The 20978-nt window shown below is 39.7% G+C and overlaps 2 protein-coding genes across 6 annotated transcripts in view; both read left to right on the top strand.

Moving 5' to 3' along the window:
- The window catches only part of RPS6KA3 (ribosomal protein S6 kinase A3), a 78763-nt gene extending 69084 nt beyond the window's left edge, over positions 1-9679 (top strand). For all 5 annotated transcript variants that reach the window (XM_069784813.1, XM_069784811.1, XM_069784810.1 and 2 more), the window contains 5 exons: positions 287-448; positions 649-725; positions 1827-1944; positions 4136-4276; positions 5472-9679. In XM_069784813.1, the coding sequence (XP_069640914.1) occupies positions 287-448; positions 649-725; positions 1827-1944; positions 4136-4276; positions 5472-5594 (621 nt within the window). In that variant the 3' untranslated portion in view covers positions 5595-9679. The remainder of the gene's footprint in view (positions 1-286; positions 449-648; positions 726-1826; positions 1945-4135; positions 4277-5471) is intronic.
- Positions 9680-11572: 1893 nt separating this feature from the next.
- Positions 11573-20675, top strand: EIF1AX (eukaryotic translation initiation factor 1A X-linked). Its single transcript, XM_069784809.1, has 7 exons — positions 11573-11731; positions 12674-12757; positions 14541-14644; positions 16318-16368; positions 17395-17476; positions 17585-17676; positions 19317-20675. The coding sequence occupies exons 1-7, from the start codon at positions 11716-11718 to the stop codon at positions 19320-19322; spliced, it is 435 nt and encodes a 144-aa protein (XP_069640910.1). The 5' UTR covers positions 11573-11715; the 3' UTR covers positions 19323-20675.
- The last annotated feature ends 303 nt before the right edge of the window (positions 20676-20978 follow it).

Raw genomic sequence — 20978 nt, 5'->3', positions numbered from 1 at the left:
CTTATATTCACCCATTAGGACAAGACATCTGGAACTGTCTGTACAAATAAATTAGGGAGAAGTGGAATGTCTGGAGGGGGCTTTATAGTTAGGGTTTCCAAGTTAGAATTGTGGTACTCTGGACACCACTGAACATCAGAATACTGCAGCTGATATTAGAAGCAGGAAATCTGGAAACTGATTGCTGATGGGAGATTTGAAATTAAGTAGCAGAGTTGATAATTATAACATAAAGCCTTTCATATGTTTAGCCTATTGTATTTAGTGGCTTGTTTTATTTTTTTAGGTTGTTCATAGAGACCTGAAGCCTAGCAATATTCTTTATGTTGATGAATCTGGTAATCCAGAATCAATTCGGATTTGTGATTTTGGTTTTGCAAAACAACTACGAGCAGAAAATGGTCTTCTGATGACTCCATGTTACACAGCAAATTTTGTTGCACCAGAGGTAAATACCAGGATAGCTTATATGCCTTGATCTGTTTTTATGGGATTTTTTTTTGCTAGTTAGATATTTGTTTCATTCTTGTGTAGCAAGTGAAATCACTTTGTAAACAGTAAAAATTTGAAATCTCTGTATTTTTATGGCATAATTAAAGCTTTTCTAAGCATTTTTTTTTTTTCAGAAAATATATTTGTCTCCCTCAGGTTTTAAAGAGGCAAGGTTATGATGCTGCATGTGACATATGGAGCCTTGGTGTTCTACTTTATACCATGCTTACTGGGTAAGGGTAATTTTAGTTTGCTTTGCTGTAGAATGGCAAACCAATATAAACAAAAAGAATAATAAATATGGGCCCACTGTTGAAGATGTTTCTATCAAGGCACTGATTAATCTCAACTTTGGCTTCAGTGGGGGTAGAATATGCTTTGCCTTTAGTAGAATCCAAGTTTGCAGGAACTGATGTGAAAAATTCTTGGCTTCTCATGTCTTATTTATTTTAGGTGTTTAATTTCTGCTTTTTGGTGATTTAGGATTGGTTGTTTCATGTGAAAGTTAGCTGATTAAGCAGCATATATATTGAAGGAAATACATGTTGTAAATATAATTGCAATGCATTGAAGCATGATTGTGTGCAAAATTCAGCCACTGGATAGTTTGACGTGATGCAGTTAGGATAGAGTAAGTGCATTAGAAATGCATTTTTATACGCAACAGAAATGAATTGTATAAAAGACAATGACTAATAAATTCAACTATGGTTCCACAAGTTCAAAAGATAGTTGCTATTGCACCTGCCAAATAGATTATCTTTTTTCGCTGGATTATTCAGATTGCCACTTTGGTTAAGGATTAATATCATCAGAGACATTTTGGCATTTTTAAATAAATAAGTGACAAACATACCTGTTCTTAAAGATAATTCTTTTTTGGTTGTGGATATTCTGGTAGCAGCAAGAATGCTTAGAGTGAAGCAAGGAAAATTGCTGCGCCTGCCTTCCTCTAGTATCAAAACAGCATTTATTCTTTTTCAGACTCATCATAGAGTCTTCACATTTCATTTTCTAACAGCTTGTTTTATTACTTCACTAAAATAGGAAGGCTTAAGGAATATTTTCTATAATTCAGGAGCCACCAGTACTTAGACCGCTGTAGGAAAAATCTGGTTTTCAGACCCGATATAGAGGGAATACATACAGTAAGAACAGATCTGTAGTCAGTGCTGTGCATTTTCCTGTGTTAAAAATAATTTCTTTTTACAGCTATTTCACTATCTGTTGCCTATAATTATGTTGAACTCACTAAATGATATGATCAGATTTATAATAACTATTGAGGTCCGGGTTATGGAAGTTATTAACATTGAAATTGTTTGGTTAACTAGCTACACTCCTTTTGCAAATGGTCCTGATGATACCCCAGAGGAGATTTTGGCCCGAATAGGTAGTGGAAAGTTCTCTCTCAGCGGTGGTTATTGGAATACCGTTTCAGATACAGCTAAGGCAAGTATATTTGCTGTGTCCTTTGGGGAATGAGAAATGGATTGCAATTGTAACATGGTGCTTGTAATGTGTATGTTAGATCATATATGATTGGGTAAGTTCCACCCACTGTTATTTTAAAATACTGATCTGATCCTTTATGTGCCTAGAAGTTTGTTTCCTATTTATGATCCTTTTGTGTTTCAAGAGTCACTTGCATGTAGGAAGAAAGACAGGTGTGCCTTACACTGTAGTAGTTAACAACTGTCCTTAGAAACATAGCGTATTTTATCAGTATTCACACACACGAGCAATCATCCATGATGAGAAATGCTGTAATAAAACTTCATGTAGAAGCATGACATTCAATAATCATACAGATAGTCTAAATCAGGATAATGAAAATATTGCAATAATTACTGTATGCTCCACTGATTCAGGCTAGAAAAAGAAAGAGTTTTTCACATTTTTCTGTTTGGGTCATTTCTTCAGAGTTACCCAAGACAATTTCTCACAGTCTTTCATTAGGATTTGAGCAGTTCATTATTTTAAGTACTTTAAGAACTTTTGGTCCTTAAGGATGTCATATCTACTTAAAAAAAACAAAATAAAAAACACTGAAGTATTATACTTTCTTTTTACTGTGTTTGTACAAAGGAATTTTAGACAACTTTTTTTTGGAGAAGTACAATTTTTACCGCAAATAGACTCTAAACTTTAGTGTGCAATATCCTTTATGCCCCTTCTGTGTAGCTATGGTAAAGTGCTAAATTTTTCCAAAAAAATTGTTTACATATGTTGTGCTCTTTCTTAATAATTGATTTGTGATGTGCTTTCTAATGTACTGTTCTCATAACTCAACCATTTTCCCACAAATCATGTCATTCATTTGACTGACAAATCAACCTGTTAGAATAACATGTTTCCACTAATCTGGTAGCATCAGCTTTTTTCCTTCAATGTCACTCTATTCAGTTGTATTTGGGAGTCTAGAATGAACCAAAAACCTATCAGCTATGAAAAAATCTTAGATTCCTTTTTAATAATATTTTTATGTTCAAATTCTTAATATGAATTACAAAACAAAGAATGTTTTATATGAAAATGTCCCATATTGCTAATGTGACTTAGATTATCTTAAATCCAGTTGTAGTCAACTAAATGTGTTTCTCCACCGGTAACTGCTTAATGTAGAAATGTTATTTATGCTTTACCCTTACTGACTGACATCTAAAGTTATCTATAAAATATTATGCTGCTGTATAAGTTTGTGTTCAACATCTTGAGTGTTGTACGCAATTCTCACTACCATAATTTGAAAAAGATAAAATAGAAGTTGAAAAAGTGGTAGAAAAGGATGTACCAAAATGAAGGTGAAAATCTGATCAGATGTCAAGAGCCGCTTCCGTGTAAAGAGAGTAAAGAGAATATGGTGTTTCATCTCAGCAGAGCTGACTGACATGACAGACAAATGAGATCATTTCACTGATCATAAAAAGAAGGAAGGACTAATTCCTTTTCTCTCATATGATGATTTTATTAGGGAAATCAGGAATCATTCAATTAATATATTCTGCAGAAGTTAAAAAAACAAATAAAATTAAATATCTGTTCGTGTTGTTCACAACTAAATTGTAAAACAACTGTGAAAGGTGTATGAGAATGGAGGGAAAAACAAAAGTATGAGCAGCAAAATGAGTTTGGAGGGGATGAGGGGAAAAATCACTAAGGGTACATACATGGCCAGCAGGAGTACTAAAATTCAGCCTTCAACTTGCACAGTTGTTGATTGTTAGACACTGGGAAGTAATGCAAAGGGAAGGATCATCTCTATTTTCTTAATTGTTCCTTTCTCAATACTCATTTCCTATGTATCTGCTATTTGTCATTGTTAACAATAAAATTCTGGTATAGTGGGGCATCTGCTCTACTTCAGTCCAATGTGCATATTTTTATGTTTGTGGATTTTGCCTCACTTAATTGGCTACCTTCCTGTTGCGTTACCAAACATCCATTAAGTCACATAATTAAAAGATACAGTGTTAGCATTGCTGGGCAGTTTTTCAGCTGTTTCAAACTGATGTTATTTTTAACATATTTTTTTGACTGAACATATTTTTATACTGCTAAAATCTTCAGTTTTGAACTAGAATCTGTTTTAAAGCTGAAGTTTTACTGTTATCCACATTGACTCTTTGTATATTATTGACAGGACCTTGTTTCAAAAATGCTTCACGTTGACCCCCATCAAAGATTGACTGCAGCCCAAGTTCTTAGTCACCCCTGGATAGTTCACTGTGACCAGTTGCCTCAATACCAGCTGAACAGGCAGGATGCTCCCCATTTAGTGAAGGTAAGTAGATATTTGTTCAGTTTGCTGTTTAGCCAAAATTAGTGTAAACAAAAGTGGGGTTTTTTTTTTAAAAAAAAAGTTACTGTAGCATGGGTTTCCTCTAAATACTATTTAAAAGTTATGTCTGGGAGTTGGACTAAGCCATAAAATGAACTTGTAATATGTAATAGGATTTCATAAGAACCCACTCATGGAGAATAAATCTAATACATTTGAAAGAGACTTACATTTTCTTAGGTGTGAAATTTATTGGACTTACCTATACTGGGAGGCTTAACTGCCTTAAGACACCATCATAGAAGAAATCGTTCTTCTGATAGCGGAAAATGTTGTCAGGTGACTATAGCAGAGCTGAAAAATAGTTTGGCTATTTCACAGTTTCAGAGAAGGTTAACTGACAGTGACTAAAAGAAAACAGTATACTGCATGATCACAGTATAAGCTAAAAAGAACTCAGAAAGGCAGTGTTAATTAATACAGTATCGCACTGTTCTGCACTCTGTCTGAAATACAGTCTGGTTTTGAACCTGATAAACTTTTTCACTTTGAACAAGCAGAGAGAAATCAAAAATAATTGAGTTCTACTTCTCTGTATTCCACCCTGCCTTCAGTCCTACATCCAAGAATCTCTGTCACGCAACATAAAAGGGATCTGGAGAATATAATTAATACTCTTGAGTCAGCTATTAGAAATTTCTAGTGTCCAAAAACACAAGTGGAAAGAGGGGGAAGTTCTGATCCCACAGCTCACAACTTTCTGACTTGTTTTTTAAATAAATCTTCATGTGCTGAATAATGTGGGCAATTTTTAAGTATTTTGTTGAAAACTGAAATAGTTCTGTAAGTGATAAGCAGAGACAGCCTACCGATGGGATTTCATTCCCCAACTATCTCACAAAGCATGGAGAGAGAATTTAATTTAGCAATCTGTCTTACACCTTCTGGGTTCGGCCTCTTAAGCAAGGTAAAATTGCTTTAGATAGATCTGAAAACTATTTATTACCCTAAAAAACACTCACTCCTAACACTTGGTATTTGAGTAATGCAGTGGTATGTTTCTCATCTGTAGATACAAGTAGACTGGAAGATAAAACTCGGTCAGAATCTCTGGCGCTTAGCACTGTGTGATCTCTAGCGTGTGCGTTGGTCACAATGTACTTTTGTTTGAGGTTTTTTTTTCCCCTTTGCCCCACAGGGTGCAATGGCAGCAACTTACTCTGCTTTGAATCGTAATCAGTCACCGGTTTTGGAGCCAGTCGGCCGTTCTACTCTTGCTCAGAGGAGAGGTATAAAAAAAATTACCTCAACAGCCCTGTGAAGTGACCTCAACCAGATATTTGGTACCATGGCATAAGATGATAGCACAAATCATGGCGACAGGTAGCACATATTTGACAGATACCTGCAAGCACACTCTGTCCCAGCTGGTACCTATAATGCTGCTGCTCCTGCTGCTGCTACTGCTTTCATCTATTCTCGCTTTAAACTGTTGATGGCAAGTTACTGATCTTACTGGAGCTTCAAATGGAGTGACAAGTGGAAACACGATGAAAACGATCATGTTCACGATTGAATAAACCAGAAGAATTATGAATGCCACCTCCGTCAAAAATACACTGAATAAAGCACTCTGCACCACATAGCATTATTTTTATAAGGAATATTTTTTTTGTCCCCTAAAATATTCTTTGTTACAGGTAGAGATGGACAGTTTATGTTAAGCACTTAGCTTGAACAATCTGTTTATATTAGCACTATATACTTTGTGCCATCCAACATTTTGTATGTTTTTGTAAACAGTTCACAAGCAGTACATTTCCGTGCTGTTTTCTTTAACGTATACATGCCTTGTTTTACATAGATATTATTAATCATTTTGACAATTAAGTCTGATTAAACAGTTCACCTGGATTAATCAGTATTGTTGGACAGCTCTAAAAGAAGCCTGACTGTTAAACAGCTATTGAATGTAATACTATGGATATGTATTTCTCCTTGCCTATGTCTTTTCTACATTTCCATGTTTTTGACGCTGCATGTCATGTTATGAAAATCAGGATACTGTTTATGATATTCAAAATTTAAACAGTGGATCTCTCACCATACTATATACAATAGGTAACATAACCCAGAGAAAAGATAATTTGCTCCATATCTCTGTCTTTTGTTCCCCCTCCCCTCCCTTTTATTGTCTCCCATCTAATCTCTGGACTCAGGAATCATTGCTAAATACTTTCTGATAGAGGACATTTCTGTATTGTTTATTCTTATAATCCATTGTTAATATTTTATCTCTATTCTGTGACTTTTGTTTAAGCTGCAAAGGATTTGTTCAGTGAATGTTGGCATTATAGAAGACAACATTGAAGATAAAGCAAAACATACTGTCTGCTAATAAGCAGAAGCCTGCAAAAAGTAGGTTTAAACTGCATTCATTGCGGTTGCAAAACTGATGGATCTAATATTCTGTCAGTTATTTTCTGTTAATTTTAATTGACATCCAAAGCAAAATGAGAGGAGAGTCATCCAGACCTGCCGGTGTTAGAAAAGGGTCATTATAATTTACCATGAAAATACTATTGTCCCAGTCAGGTAACACAAAGCTGTTCAGAGTGAGTGTTCTCACTTTTCCCCAGATGGAAGCAAGCTTGTAATGAGGGCAAAAGACTCATTTTAAATACTAATATAAACTTCTAATACTGTCAGCCTCTTGGTGCATTAAGTAATTAAAGGCACGTCTTGATGGCTAGTCTTGAAGATCAAATTGCCCACATGAGAAGGTGCAGTGGAGTGTGTTTGATTTCAGTGAGTGTCCCACTCCACCAAAAGGATAGGCTACATCAGCTCATTCCAGATGCGAAAATGTCTATTGGGAATTCCAGCTTTGATAAATATGGATCTGGATGAACAGCTCTATGTGAACAATACAATTTAAAAACTAAAAGGTGCAATTTTGTGTTTTGCATAAGAAGGTTTTTTTCTTGATTTAGTGGTATTAAATTTATTTTATGGTGATTAATTTGCTAGTTTCCCCGAAACCATCAGAGGTTTGTTGAACGGGAGAATCATCTTTATGACACCACAGATTTGCTCTAAGTGAATGTGAGAGTGTTCCTTCTGCCACAAGTTTTTCCAGGTTCCTTGGGGAAGCTTCCTTTTTTAGACTTGCAAAGGATCCCATTTTTATTGCCCTTAAAAAATCTGTTAAATTTTTAATCCATGATATAATTGTTAAGGAATTGGTTTTATGGACAAGGATTCTTAAATTATCATAGATCTCAAATTTGAACACACAGCTCTCCCAAGCAATTAGCGTTTTTCCCTTACTTGGTGCTCTAGCATTGAAGTTCCCTTTAGCTGTACAGATGCATCTACCCTTCCTTCAAGAAACATCTTTAACCAGAGGCAGAAAAAGGCCATTTTAATTTTTCTTTGACAATGTCTGCAGTTCCAGCGGAACTTGGTAGAACTTACCTTTCAGAAAACGTATTTTCAGCTCTGTGAGCAATTGTAAGTCAGGCTTATCAAAATCTAGAAACCGTATCTTCTGGAGTGGCTTTTAAATGTGTTAATCGGAAGATTGTCGTATCTAGTCAACAAACAAGATTGAAAACTGATACTGTTGAAATGAAGGGACGGCAGTACTTGCTAGCGTGTCAGTAACAGCATTTCAGTTCGGGAAGGAATTTCCCCTCTGTTCTCAGTGTGTATGTATAGGTACCTGGCAAAGAACAGACCAAAAGGAGGACGTGTTAAGCTGCTTCACTATTGGCAACATCCGTGTTAAAATAAACCGAAAGCACTTGCAGTAGTTTTATTTTAGCCGTATTTTATGGCCCTCAAGCTCACTGGTCATTAGCCAAATAGTGAAGCAAAGTTAACTCCTCCATTTTATTTATCTACATTCTCAAGCTGTTCATTTAGTCCAGACTGTACAGACGTTGCTACTATGTCACGTATGTAGCAGCACAGGATGAACATTTAAATGCTAATAAAACAGGGCAGTTCAGCACATGCTAACTGGAATGTGTTGAAGTCTAGATACAGTGTATTTTTAAGTTACTCTCTAAACCAAGGCATAAAGGGCTACCAAGGTATAGAGGGCCCATCTGTGCAGGAGGTGTATTTTACAGGCTAGACTTCCATGGGTTTATGTACCTTACCTCCTCTTTTGGATCCGTGTTCACAGCTTTCACATTTATTTTTATGTTTTTGTAGCTGCAGTTGTTAGAAGCTATAAGGAAATCCACACAATGCTTCTTTGAATCCCAGCACCTTTCTATTAGAATGTGAGTACATATGACACACTGTGTAAATTCACTGCTGGGCTGCTGCTTGGTCTGCAAAGCATAGCAGGTGACTCTAGGATACAGAGTCATAGAAGATAGAAAGGGAGAACTGCAGATACAGGTGAATTTTCTATATGTAGGCCATGGGGTTTTGGTGGGTTTTTTGTTTGTTTTGGGTTTGGTTTTTTTTAGTGTGAAATTATCACTTACTGTGCTTGAGAGCATGAGAGAACAGAAGGAAGAGCGTAGTTGCAATACTCATTAAATGCCATCTGTATCCAGTAAGGGCAAAGCTCTTTGTTCATAATCGCTGTAACGTTGAATGAAACTTATAAGGAGTTTTTCAAGAGAATATTTAAATTGTTTTTCTAAAGAGACAAGGGCATAAGAAAACAGATTTACGTGTCTGGGATTTTTTTGTGTGTGTTTCGCTTTTGTAAATGTGGTGTACCAACTAAAGCTGTGCTTTTCTATTATTGGAAGGAAAGGATTCAAAGTATGCTGGTCCTTAGTAAGCAGCAATGGTTAATAGATGAATTTTCACTTATGAAAATGATGTAAATGATTAGCTTTATCTTGATACTCTCGACCTAATCAAAGGGAAGGTGTACTTATGAGGGATGTAATTATTTTGCAACCTAGTTGGGGCGGGGGGGGGGGAAGTCTACTTAAAATGTTTTTAAGAAATGACAAAATCACAGATAAAATATTTTTCTACAGTTCTGTACAATCATACTTTATACTAGTTTTCTCAGCATGGCATGTAAGTGAGTCTAAGGTACTGTACCAGGAAATCAGTGGTATTGTACCTTGTTCTAGACCATTACAACAGCATCTGTTAGATGCTTGGCACTGCTGTCATAGAACTGAAATGCTAGTTAAAAAAAAATTGTACTGAATACTTTAAATGATTGTTTTATTCAGAGTCTGATCTAGGAAATGTTCCAATCATGCTATTAATGTGTAATTAGAACTGTTCCAGATGTAACTATGAACAGTTCTGGAAAGATATCATTGCTTGTACTCCTGTCTAATGGCAGGTTTTGTAGTCTTCAAAAGAAATTGAGATTTCTACTATGAATAAACTTTCAAACATCTTAAAAAAAAAAAAAAAGTGCTTTTTTTGGTTAATCATTTGTTCTGCCCAGTTATAAAAGTTGTTGTTTGTCCATCCCCAACACTGAACTACATTTGCAGCATACCAAGTGTGCATTTCCAACCAGAAAGAATTTTTAATAAGTGTTTGTTGGTTAAAATGGCACTGTATTACAGCATACTTAGAGCACTATTAGTAAGGTAAACAGGGAGCCAAAGGAAAAGCACGTGTAGTCAGTAGGTGCTCTAGACCCAATATATGACACAGCAAGCCCAAAGTGCAAGAATACTGTATTTTAATACCCTGTAAAGACTCCGGTCGACTGTAAAGCACAACTCAAAAGGGGGGCTGATAATGATAGTTGCAATGCCTGCATTTCTCTGGACATTGAAAACAGGTGTATTTGATAACTGATGAACCTTTAAATATCTGAAAAATGAGAATACACGTGCAAGTACTCCATAAGCACCACCACCACCACGTTTCAGCAGCTCACACAACTCGGAGGCTTACGAGAGCCATCCTTTTTAGCCTTGCAACGTGGAGAAGATGGAAGGTTTTTACAGGTTGGCCTAGTCTCCCTGAAAGGAAAGGGCAGTAGCTGTGATGAAGGACAGGTGAGGAGCGTAACCTGAGCGAGGCCTTGCTGCGTACACTGTTACCGAAATCCGGAATAAAACTCCTTAACACCAATGTGAAGTTAAGAAGCAGGCACTTTGTTTATTGCAGCGCTGGGGACACGGGGGATCGCTCCTCCAAAGGCGTGTCCAACTTAGCATCAAAATCCATCGGTTTTTATAGACTTTTTCTGTCAGGTCATTGTTAATAAGCTCTTTACATAAAAATGCATACTCTGCTCGTTCTTAAATTTAACCTTTATAATGATTGGTCCTTTGATTATATAACCTTATCAATATTCTTACTTAAAAACAATCATTGGTCAATTCTACTTAGCTCTACTGATTGGAATCTTCAATACTCAAATCGAGATGGGAAGGGTAAGGGGGTTTCCAAGCAGCAAACTGGTGTCCCATGACGGTTTCCTTAGTTTCTTAAAACAAAACATAGAAAAACCAGTAACTTCCTGGTGAGGTTTCTAGGGTTAGCTATTTCCAACTTTAACGATGCCAAGGTTCCTATAGTCACACATAACACAGTTCCTAAAGTTTCTATGGCTACATTTCAAACTTAACAAGCCTATACATCATGCTTCACAATTTTATTTCTTACTCAAACCTAACGTGATCAGATTTTGATGTCTTTATCAGTAAAGATCTGCCACAGCACCCAGAGGGAGGAGGCTGCCGCAGCCCGGGCCGGAGGCAGAACCAGGCCCCGGGGGAGAGCGAGGGGAGGGCAAAAGCCCCACCGCGGACCACCCGAGCCTCATCCCGCCTGCCCCAAAAACCTCGGAGCCTTCGGGAAGGCGGGGTGACCCGTGTGCGCCATGAGGGGGTCGGCGTTAAGATGGCTGCCGGCCGCGTCTCCTCACTTCGGCCCTGCCCGCCCTTCCGCAACCCCCTTCGTCCCCGGCGTCTGCGGCGGACGAGGCAGGGGGAGTCGGGGTGGGGGGGTTCCCGCCGTCTCCCCGTTGTAAATAAACCCAGAAACGACCCGGAAAAGGGCCGCGATGACGTTGGGCTCCGGCTGAGCCCGAAGCGCCCCGTAAGGCGGCACGCGCCCGCCGGCAGCCGCCGCCTCCCGCGGTCCCTACCCCGCCCCTCCTCCGATTGGCCGCCGCTGACCCGCCCACCGCGGAGTCCCGACCAATGATGCGGCGCTCGCTCAATTTCCCGCCCGCCCACCTGAGGCGGAGCCGGGAGCAGCGGGCGGGTTTTGGCGGGTGGGAGCTGAGGCGCCTGCGCAAAAGCCGGTAAGGCGTTCGGAAGCCCGCCGGAGCGCTAGGGGGCGCTGTGGGCGCCAGCGGCCGGAACGCACGGGTCTGAAGCCGCAGCCCCGGCCCCCACCGTGCGAGGAAGGAGCCGCCGCCGCCTGACGGGAGCCGCCCGCAGCCCCCCCCGCAGCCCCTTCCCCGCGGCGGAGCCCCCGGCGCCATGCCCAAGAATAAAGGTGACGCGCCCTCCCCTCCGCTGGGCCTTCTCCGGGCCCGGCCCGGCCCTTTCGCCGGAGCGGGAGTGAGGTAGGCCGGGCGCGGCCCGGCCCGGGAGGCCCCGCCGCCGTGCGCGGCCTGGTTGCCGTGGGCGGGGCGGAGCGGAGCGGAGGAGCCTTCCCGCTTCGTTCCGATCCGTTCCGCCGGTGGGTCCGCCGTGCCGGCTCCCCCCTCCCCGCTCCCGGCCCTTCCCGGGCGCGGATCCCGGCCTGGCCCGGCCCTCCACCCCTCGCCCCGGTCGTGCGCGGCGCGGCGGCGTGTGGGAGGCCTCTGGGGCCCGGGTGGGCGGCTGGGAACGGGTGCTGCTGCCTTTCCCCGCTGCTGAGGGGAGGAGTGGGAGGACGGGAACGGCGGCCTTTTAACGGGGGACGGATGGCGGGGGGGTACGATCGGCCTTCGTGGGTTTTCACGAAGAGCTCTTCATCCTGCTGCCACGTGTGGGCCTTCTCAAAAAGGGCATCTTCGCTCGGGGCGTAAGCTGTCCTCTGAGTACCGCGGGGGTTTCGGCACCTTCCAGAAGCCCTCGAGTGGTTCTTCCGCTCCTCGACGGTTACCCGCGTCGGGCTATCCCACCATTATTTATGAGGTGTTTGGTGGCAGCGGTCACAAAAACTGAAAATGGCGATCTTGCACAAATCCTCCTTGGAGGCTGCTGTCACTCCAGAGCAACCAGGACGTCTTGAATAGCAGAGGCTCTAATCCTTTAATTACTACGTTACTACCCGGTTAAAAATTTAAGAGCTAAGAATGTTAAAAGCCAGCAAAAACTCTAGATCTGGATAGGCTACTCGGAGCAGCCATATAGAGAACAAGCACTGAAACCCCCAGAAGTCTGATTATTTCGTTTGCTGTATTCAGAGATAGTAACACGTGCTCTTCTTCCCCCCCCCCTTTTAATTTAGGCAAAGGAGGTAAAAATAGGCGACGAGGTAAGAATGAGAATGAATCAGAAAAAAGAGAACTGGTGTTCAAGGAAGACGGGCAAGGTGAGTTTTTAACTATAGTATGGCAATACCATTGTTCTCAGTCAGATACTGTAAGCAACGTGCGTTGGAAGTTGATACACAAAGACGACTTTTGGATGTCTGAGAAATACAAAGTTGTTGTGGAATAAAGAGGTATGCTTACTAGGGTCATATTTGAATTCTAAATGACATATTGAGTGTAGGAGGAAGACGTTAGGAGAAGGGAAATTTTAAATAGCTTCACCACTTCAGAATGAAGCTTGCCTCTTCTTGACCTTATTGTGATGCCGTATGTAATACAGAATGTATGTGAGCATTCTGTAGAAGTCCCTTGAGTAGCTCTGCATGCAGGTCTGTAAGCAGCTAGTGTAGCTGGCGCAGTTCAGCGTTGCCAGTAGTTGTTTGGTGTCTCTTGGATGCACAGCCCCGCTTTCTGTTCTATACCAACTGTAACGTTTCTTGGATCCTTCGACGAGCTCTCCGAAGTCACTGACCTGGCAGAACAGTACATCTCGCTGTTCTTCCACCATCCACTGACGGTTTGGTTGAACTGGCTCCTGGGTTGGGGCAATTATTAGAACAGGGCCAATAGGTACGATCCTTCCTTGGACGTTGTCAGGTAAAGTAAGGCACGAGAGTGGCTCCGCTGGAGGGCGATGACTAGGATTCCCCTCTCCACTGCCTTTTGGGGACAGTGAGCTCACCTCCCTTTTGCCTTACCCCGTCTTGTGTGCCACTCTCTTGTGGTTGCTCACATACGTGCAAGTACTTGCCTAGTGACCAATTAATTAGTTGGTTTGTTAGAAATACAGGAAAAGTACTGACTTAAGTCACTGGAAGTGACCACTGAACTCATTTTTTTAACCTCCTTCTGGTATTCTGTGACAGCTGTAAGCAAAAACAGGAGTTGATTTTGATGCACCTATAAAACCTAAAATCCTTTTCGACCCCCAAGCAAAATCGACTTAATGAAACGTTGTTCTCAGTTATTAATAGTCTCATGTGGTTTGTTGGACTGACTTGTGCTAAGGAAAGATTTTAGAATATTGAAATACCTGGCTAATTGAGAATAATTTTTTTTTTTCCTGGCAAGTATAGGGGGAGGGTCAGATAATGTTATAATTCTTAAGAAGCTTTATTTTTTTTAGTTGAATGGTAATACGTTATGCTGCAAACTTTAATAGCGTGTGTGTGTGTGAAGTACTTCAGTAGTGATTTCTGGAACTCGGTGAGGGAAGGAGATTAAGTACACGGTGAGAGATTGAGGGTGGGTGTTGGAGAGAAGCTTCATAGTTTTCAGCTGAAGCCCGGTACTTGCATTTCAGACAGTTTCTGAGAACACCAGAACGTGTCCTTTCAAGAACAGCGTTGGTTTTTTTCCACAGAGCCTCTGCAGAAGGGGTTCAGAGTATCAGTGGGGTGTACAGGATGTGCCGCCTTCCCCTCTTCCCTCAGTGATAGCGTGAGATTTTGTCAGTTAGGGCAGGTGCTGTGATGCTGTCATAAACTTTCAAACTCTGAGTGTGACTCGATAGCTCTAAAAATTACCTGTCGTAAGCATTTCAGAGGGAACCAACACGTGGCTGCAGCCACGAATGAGCAGGGTTTGAAAATGTTAACATCAACAATGATGCGAAAACTGTGATACCTTCAGCAGCCCCTGTGGCTGATGGAAGCTCTTCTCAGCTGTTCGTGTTTGATAAAATGTTACAGCAAATTTTGGTTACAGTGGCAAAATTTATTGGGTTGCTTCATGAAGCTGTATTTGTTTAGAAGTTCTGCTATGTGTTACCCTCTCTTTCAGAATATGCCCAGGTGATCAAGATGTTAGGCAATGGAAGACTGGAGGCATTATGTTTTGATGGTGTGAAGAGGTTATGTCATATTAGAGGGAAACTAAGAAAAAAGGTAATTCTGAAGCATTGCAATAGAGAACAGTGGCATTATGCATGATATGTAGTTGTAAACATTTACATATGTAGCTCGTTACAAAAGTTAATATTTCTACTGTACTTAATACCTTAAACTTCTTTTTTGATAGTAAACTAATTTGTTCTTCTGTTTGTATTGCCTGCACAAAAACAGGCAGTCTTTGGCTTTTGTGTGAAGCTTGTAGTTGAAGGGCTGCCTTCGGACGTGTATATTTCAGGGGAGATTTTTTTTTTTTGCCTGCTTATGAAATGCTAACTTTTCATATTCTAGAAAGTTATATATATTTATATATATGAAATGTTAAAAGGCTCCCTAACTGTAGATGGGGAACTTGATGACTATGTGGAAAATCAGCATGTTCTATCTGGGACTAGATCAGTACTTAGCTTAGCAGGAGAACTTCTTTTAACATCGACAGCTGGCATAGGAAAATAAAGGTGTAAAAAGAGTTGTCCAAAGCTACCTTTTTTTGTATGCTATTTCCTCAAACCAGTAAGAGTCAGGGTTTGATACCCCATTTATCCTGATCTGGGGAGGAACTGAATAATTACCATCATCTCACTGGGTGACTTACCTGAAAATAGTTCAACAAGGGCAGTTTGGGAAGGTTTCTTTATAGGTCCCCGCAGGCACCTCAGATGCCATCATTTCATTGTCCACTTCATCGGTTCCCAAGGTACTTTTGTGCAAAGCTGATCTGCACAAGTTTGTCCCTTCAGGGAAGTCAGGTGTGTGTGTTTGCATTCTTAACTTTGCCGTCTTTGGATGGTTTGCCCCCTTGCCCTTGTCAGATGTTACAGCTTTTTAACCTGTGCTGGCGTACGGTATGGAGGAGGTCCTCTCAGGTAGTCTGTTCCCAACAAAAACAGACGTTCACTATGTTCACTCTGGATCGTTCCACCTGTCTCTTTTTGGAGACCAGTGAACGCACGTATCTTGGTATCAGTGTGAGCCCTGCCAGCTACCTGCAATACACTGCAATAAGCTGTTGAAGGTAATGGAGAACCTACATTGATAAATGCTAGGTGCTGCAGAATTAATATCTTGCTACAGAAAGCATTACTTATCTATGTGTCTAAAAGAAAGGAAATCTCAACTGAAATAGATTTCATCTGCAAAAAAATCAAGCTGATGTGGGGTAGGACTCTCTCGTGCATTTAAATCAGCAAGTCCTGCTTTGCAGGCTTCTGGCTTTGGCTTGACAGATTAGCATAGCCAGTTACTAGAAACAACTCCACTCATTTTCTTGTGCTCTTCACTGTGCTTGTCCATCACTCCTTTCATGGAGGTTTTTCTTTTGGTTTTTGCCCTTGTGGAGCTCAGTTCACAGGCTGGTGTCTTGATGCATTATTTCTGTTTTCTCAGAAGTTGTGGCTTAATAACCACCTTGTCGGCTAGAAGACCTGCAAAGAAGCTTGATTTACCTTAGTAATAGCCCCGTAACATGTGAAATAATATGAGTATTTATGACCTTGGATTTGCTGTTAAAATATGAAGTTGGGTGTTTCCAGTTTACTGGTTAGAAAGTGAAAATGGTGGCTGTAGTGAAATGTTTCATGTCTCTCAGGAAACCTAAATGCGCTGTTTGACTCTTGTGTTATACAGCAAAAGTTGAATTCCTGCAACATAACATACATTTTCTCTTTCAGGTTTGGATAAATACATCTGATATTATATTGGTTGGCTTAAGAGACTATCAGGTAAAAATTAAGTGTAATTTGCCAGGGAAGAATATCTTACAAACAGCTTTCTTTAGTGTTAAATTGCACCAGGCATCATAAGGAAATTCCCGTCTAACTTTCTTTGAATTTGTGTTTAGTTATGCTAAATCATGGCTTTTAGTTTCCTTGTATTACAGAAAGATTGTCATGAGTAGATGACAAATCCTGGTTCAACTTGTTGTTCTAAATTGCACCCTGAGACGCTCTGAGTGAAGGTGATTATTGGCATCACACCTGACCTTTTTTTTGCCAGGTGTAGCTGTTTGATGCTTAGATCCTGTGATATAAGGGAGATTTGGTAATCAGTTTTGGAGCCATGAGGTTTAGGCTTTTACCTTAAGAGGCCAATTGATCAGTGATTAGTTTCTACTTAAATTTCTAAAAATGGAGTAGCATAATTTTACCTAATGTAAAGGTTAATGGAAAACAGTTGTCAAATTTTCATTAGGTAAATGATTTTTCATGAATATTAGCCTTGTGTCATCAGTTGTTTGAAGATGGATTCTGCTTCTGAAATGTACATTAGAGTTGTAAAACACTTAAGATACTGTCTTATAATACTGTATATATTAAACTACTTAAAACTAGGAAGTTTTGACACTTTCTGACTAACCACCAAACACCTCACTATGTCCATTCTCTGAAGAAAGATTAATTTCAAAGGCATGAAACTGAACTTTTCAAATTACTTATAATAGGAGAAAATTAAGTTATCACCCAGAAGAAATGAAGATATTCTACAAATGAGCATTTTTTACTTCACATTTAAAGGAACAGGAGGGAAGGAGGAACAAGATACTCTTCCACAAATAATATAGGTGTTACTCTTCCACAAATAATATAGGTGTTACTCTTCCACAAATAATATAGGTGTTACTCTTCCACAAATAATATAGGTGTTACTCTTCCACAAATAATATAGGTGTTACTAGTCTGCAGAGGTTAATAGGGAGGGGTTTTTTTTCTTCATAGATGACTAATAAATTCTAATAAATTCTTATTTAGGATAACAAGGCTGATGTTATTCTAAAGTACAATGCAGATGAAGCCAGAAGTCTGAAAGCGTATGGGGAGCTTCCAGAACATGGTAAGAATATTTTCGCTTCAAACTGGAAGTTCATATTGGGCAAGAACATTCAGTCGTATCTTGGCTTGGTGTGAGTGCACTCCTTAACTTCTCTAAATTCCTTTTTAGCTAAAATCAATGAAACAGACACATTTGGTCCTGGAGACGATGACGAAATCCAGTTTGATGATATTGGAGATGATGATGAAGATATTGATGACGTAAGTAGTAAACTTATATTTTGTATCATATGCTTGAAGCGGTCATCTTTGGCAATAAGCTGTTTTTCCTTGTTTTAGAGCAAGTAAAATAATACATTGATGTTCAGAATAGCTCACGTTCTCAGGGACTGCTTCAGAGCAGTGTGGACATACACACGCCAGCTTTCTGTTGTCTGTTCTGTCCTACAATCATCCTCTAGTTGACCTCTAAGCAAATAGCATGCTTAGCGTCATACTATTAAAACATACATGGAGAGCAGTCATCTCCTTACCCTTAGGATGCCTAAAAGAAAATCAAAGTCGTTTGACCCCAAAGACCTAGAGTTACGTAGCAGTGTCCTTTCAAACGATTGTGTGTGTGTGTGTACGTATCAACATGTGCGCGAGGAGTTGCAGTTACGTCGACGGCTACAAGGGTGGATGCAGCTGGGTTTGTTCCCATTGAAGGAACTGAATGTAGCCCTCAGTACCGCGCTCTGAAGCATAAGCTCCTTACAACAAGCTCGTGATGGAAAGCAAAGTAGATGATACGGGAAGGTTTAGCAGGATAGCAGGATTTCCTTGCGTCCCCTGCACAGCAGGCCAGAAAGACCTTTCGGAGAGCAGGCACAAAGGCTGGTGGGTCAGCTCCTGTGCCAGGTAGGGCAGCTGTGGCCAGCTCGGTGGAGGCAGGGCGAGCCGTAAACTGCTGATGCGAACTACGTTGGAGACCAACTGCTGGAACAGGTCACAGGTTGTGTAGGTGTTTTGGCAGGTTGCATGAACATGGGTGGGTTTCACCTTTCTGATTCCTCTGCAGTTGTAACAACCTCACTATCTAATAACTACAGAAAGAACAGAGGGGTTTGTGGTTTTAAAAAAACAAAGGCTTTAAGTCTCCATTTTTGTTTACATAAAAAGCTGCATCGTAGTGGTTACTGAAGTTAACTGTAATCCTGAATTTACAGATTGTCACAATCAGTTGTGTTACTGCTCACCACAAAGCCGTAGTAACTGATCATGCACACTCTTAAATTGTTGTAGTAAAACTGTTGTAATTCAAATTATACAGTAAATTGCAGAAGTAGAATCTGTTGTGACGTTTTTTAAGATGATGCGCTTTATTTTGCAGTTGAGAGATCAGTGTGTGCAGGGTCAACAGGCTGAGAGGATAAGTAGTAACTTACCAAGTTAACTTAATTGGATAGACTGTTCTAAGTATATTATTATGTTTTAATTCTTCATCTTTTTAGTCCTCTCTCTCTGAGCTGGTAATATGACTAGTTCTCTTTAAATGCTTACCTTATTGTGACTTTTTTGAGGTTCTCAACATATGATGCATTAGATCAAATATTTTAAAAATATCAAAATCTTGATGAATTTTTCTTCAGATTCTTGCAAATTGCACTCTGGACCTGTCAGTGGTTGAGCTTACTGAAGATTTAGGTTACTGGCGCTAGAAACAGTTTCTAGTACTGCATACTTTTAATAATGAAGCTATTGTAAGACATCAAAGTGATAAGTAGCTGTAGGAATATTGAAATAAGAAAATTTGCAAACTAATGGATCTCTACTGAGTTTGGGAAGTCTCCTGTTGAAAAATAGCTTCAAGACGGAGTGGCTTGATGAAAAATACATGGTGTGGTGTTTTTGCTTTTCAGATCTAATTTGGAGCAGAGGTTTACATTCCGACTTTTTTCCTCCAAGGATTGTTCTACATTGATATTTCGATTATTTTTTGGGTGAAGTCCCTTTCTTTTAAGAAGACTGAAAATTCTGGTAAAGAGTGTAGTTTGTTACATCAAAAGGATTTATTTTCAATGTTTGTTTTAAAGTATTTATATTTCTTTAGAAATGGATAATGCTGGATTATCGCAAAGGTTCAGTGAAACGCCACAAATATTTTGTCTCTTCACCAATTAGAGCTTTTACCTCTGGATGTAAGCGAGATACAGTGACATGGGCTGTAAAAGGACTGCATTTTTCCCTCTTCTGCTTTCATCACTACAATTCCAGTTAAACTTGTATTTTGAAATAAAAATTGTTTACCCTGTAATTATCATGGATTTTGATTAACTACAAATACCCAGTTCAGATTAGTATCAAATCATACTATGCAGTGTCTGTCCTTATTATACCCCTTGCCTTGATGTTAACTTTAAAAAGATTTTGATAATATAAAAGGAAGGCAGAAGTCTGCATTGAAATTCATAATGCATGATGAATCTGCTTTTCATGTCTAGTAGCATGCTGCTATTTTTATACTGATTTTGATAATTAAAAACACTCATTATTGCAAAGATGTAAATTTGCCACCGTGGAGGGGTAGGGGAGAAGTAAAGATAAAAAGTAAGCAGCATCTCAAATTTGCAGTTGTTGAAAACTGTCTTGTATGCATAGCGCTTGTGTGTGGCAAGTACAGTAGTCAGGCTGTAGTTGCAGAAGTGGAACACTGGGTGGCACCCAACTTAACAGGGATACGTGGCCGCAGTTGGGTTTGTACTGAAAAATACGTAAAATAGGTTTTCCCCAAAGTGAATGCTTAACATTCTTGATATGATAAACATGTAGAATATTTTTACATTATAGCAAAGGTTATGTTAAGAGTAGAGTTTTATTTTAACCTTGAATTCCATACATTGTAAGGTACAACATTAAAGCTTATGTGAACTTTGAATAACAATATAAATGAGAAAATAAATTTGTGTCAAACATAGGGAAAGAATCTTTTCATCCAGAATAAATCACTGAAACTATTGGGAAGACTCTTTTCCACCCTCAGACTGGAGGAGTCAGTTAAGAAGCTGAATAAAGATTAACATCACCATGCAAATATTATTTTGTGGTAGCCTTAGTTTCTTTGTCTTCAATTATGTATTTAACAACTCTGAAAGCAGGTTAATGGAAAACTTCCTTTTGTGCCATAAAAATTTGATTCTTGACACTTGTATTGGTTATACAGTCTTTTTGGTATGATGTAAAGTGACTACCCTAATAGATAAAAACAAAATGGCTTTAAATATGGAGTGGCCTCATTGCTTTACATGATTTTTAAGGAGGAGTTCTGCTCTAGATTTGAACTTGCAGAGCTTTTGCGAAAATGTCTTCTCTTTTACTTTTTTTCTGTCATTATAGTGTCTGTTTTCCTTACGTGGATCTGGTATCTTATTCTAGGGATAACGTTTTCTTAATACTAAGTAATTGTGCCAAATGCTTCATGGGTTTTAAATATTTGTTGTAAAAACTCAGGAAAAGATACTACCAATACAGCATTCTTACTCCACTGATCTTAAGGTATATGAATTCACTGTCTCTGTATGCCT

This window comes from Haliaeetus albicilla, chromosome 6 (assembly GCF_947461875.1).
Source record: "Haliaeetus albicilla chromosome 6, bHalAlb1.1, whole genome shotgun sequence".
NCBI lineage: Eukaryota > Metazoa > Chordata > Aves > Accipitriformes > Accipitridae > Haliaeetus > Haliaeetus albicilla.
The sequence above is the reverse complement of the archived record's forward strand: the minus strand, read 5'-3'. Positions and strand labels throughout refer to the sequence as shown.

What these genes read in the sequence shown, in the direction of transcription:
- EIF1AX (XM_069784809.1), top strand. An exon ending in GAGGGAAACTAAGAAAAAAG is followed by an intron (nt 14,645 to 16,317) that starts GTAATTCTGAAG and finishes TTTCTCTTTCAG; the next exon opens with GTTTGGATAAATACATCTGA. An exon ending in TTGGCTTAAGAGACTATCAG is followed by an intron (nt 16,369 to 17,394) that starts GTAAAAATTAAG and finishes ATTCTTATTTAG; the next exon opens with GATAACAAGGCTGATGTTAT.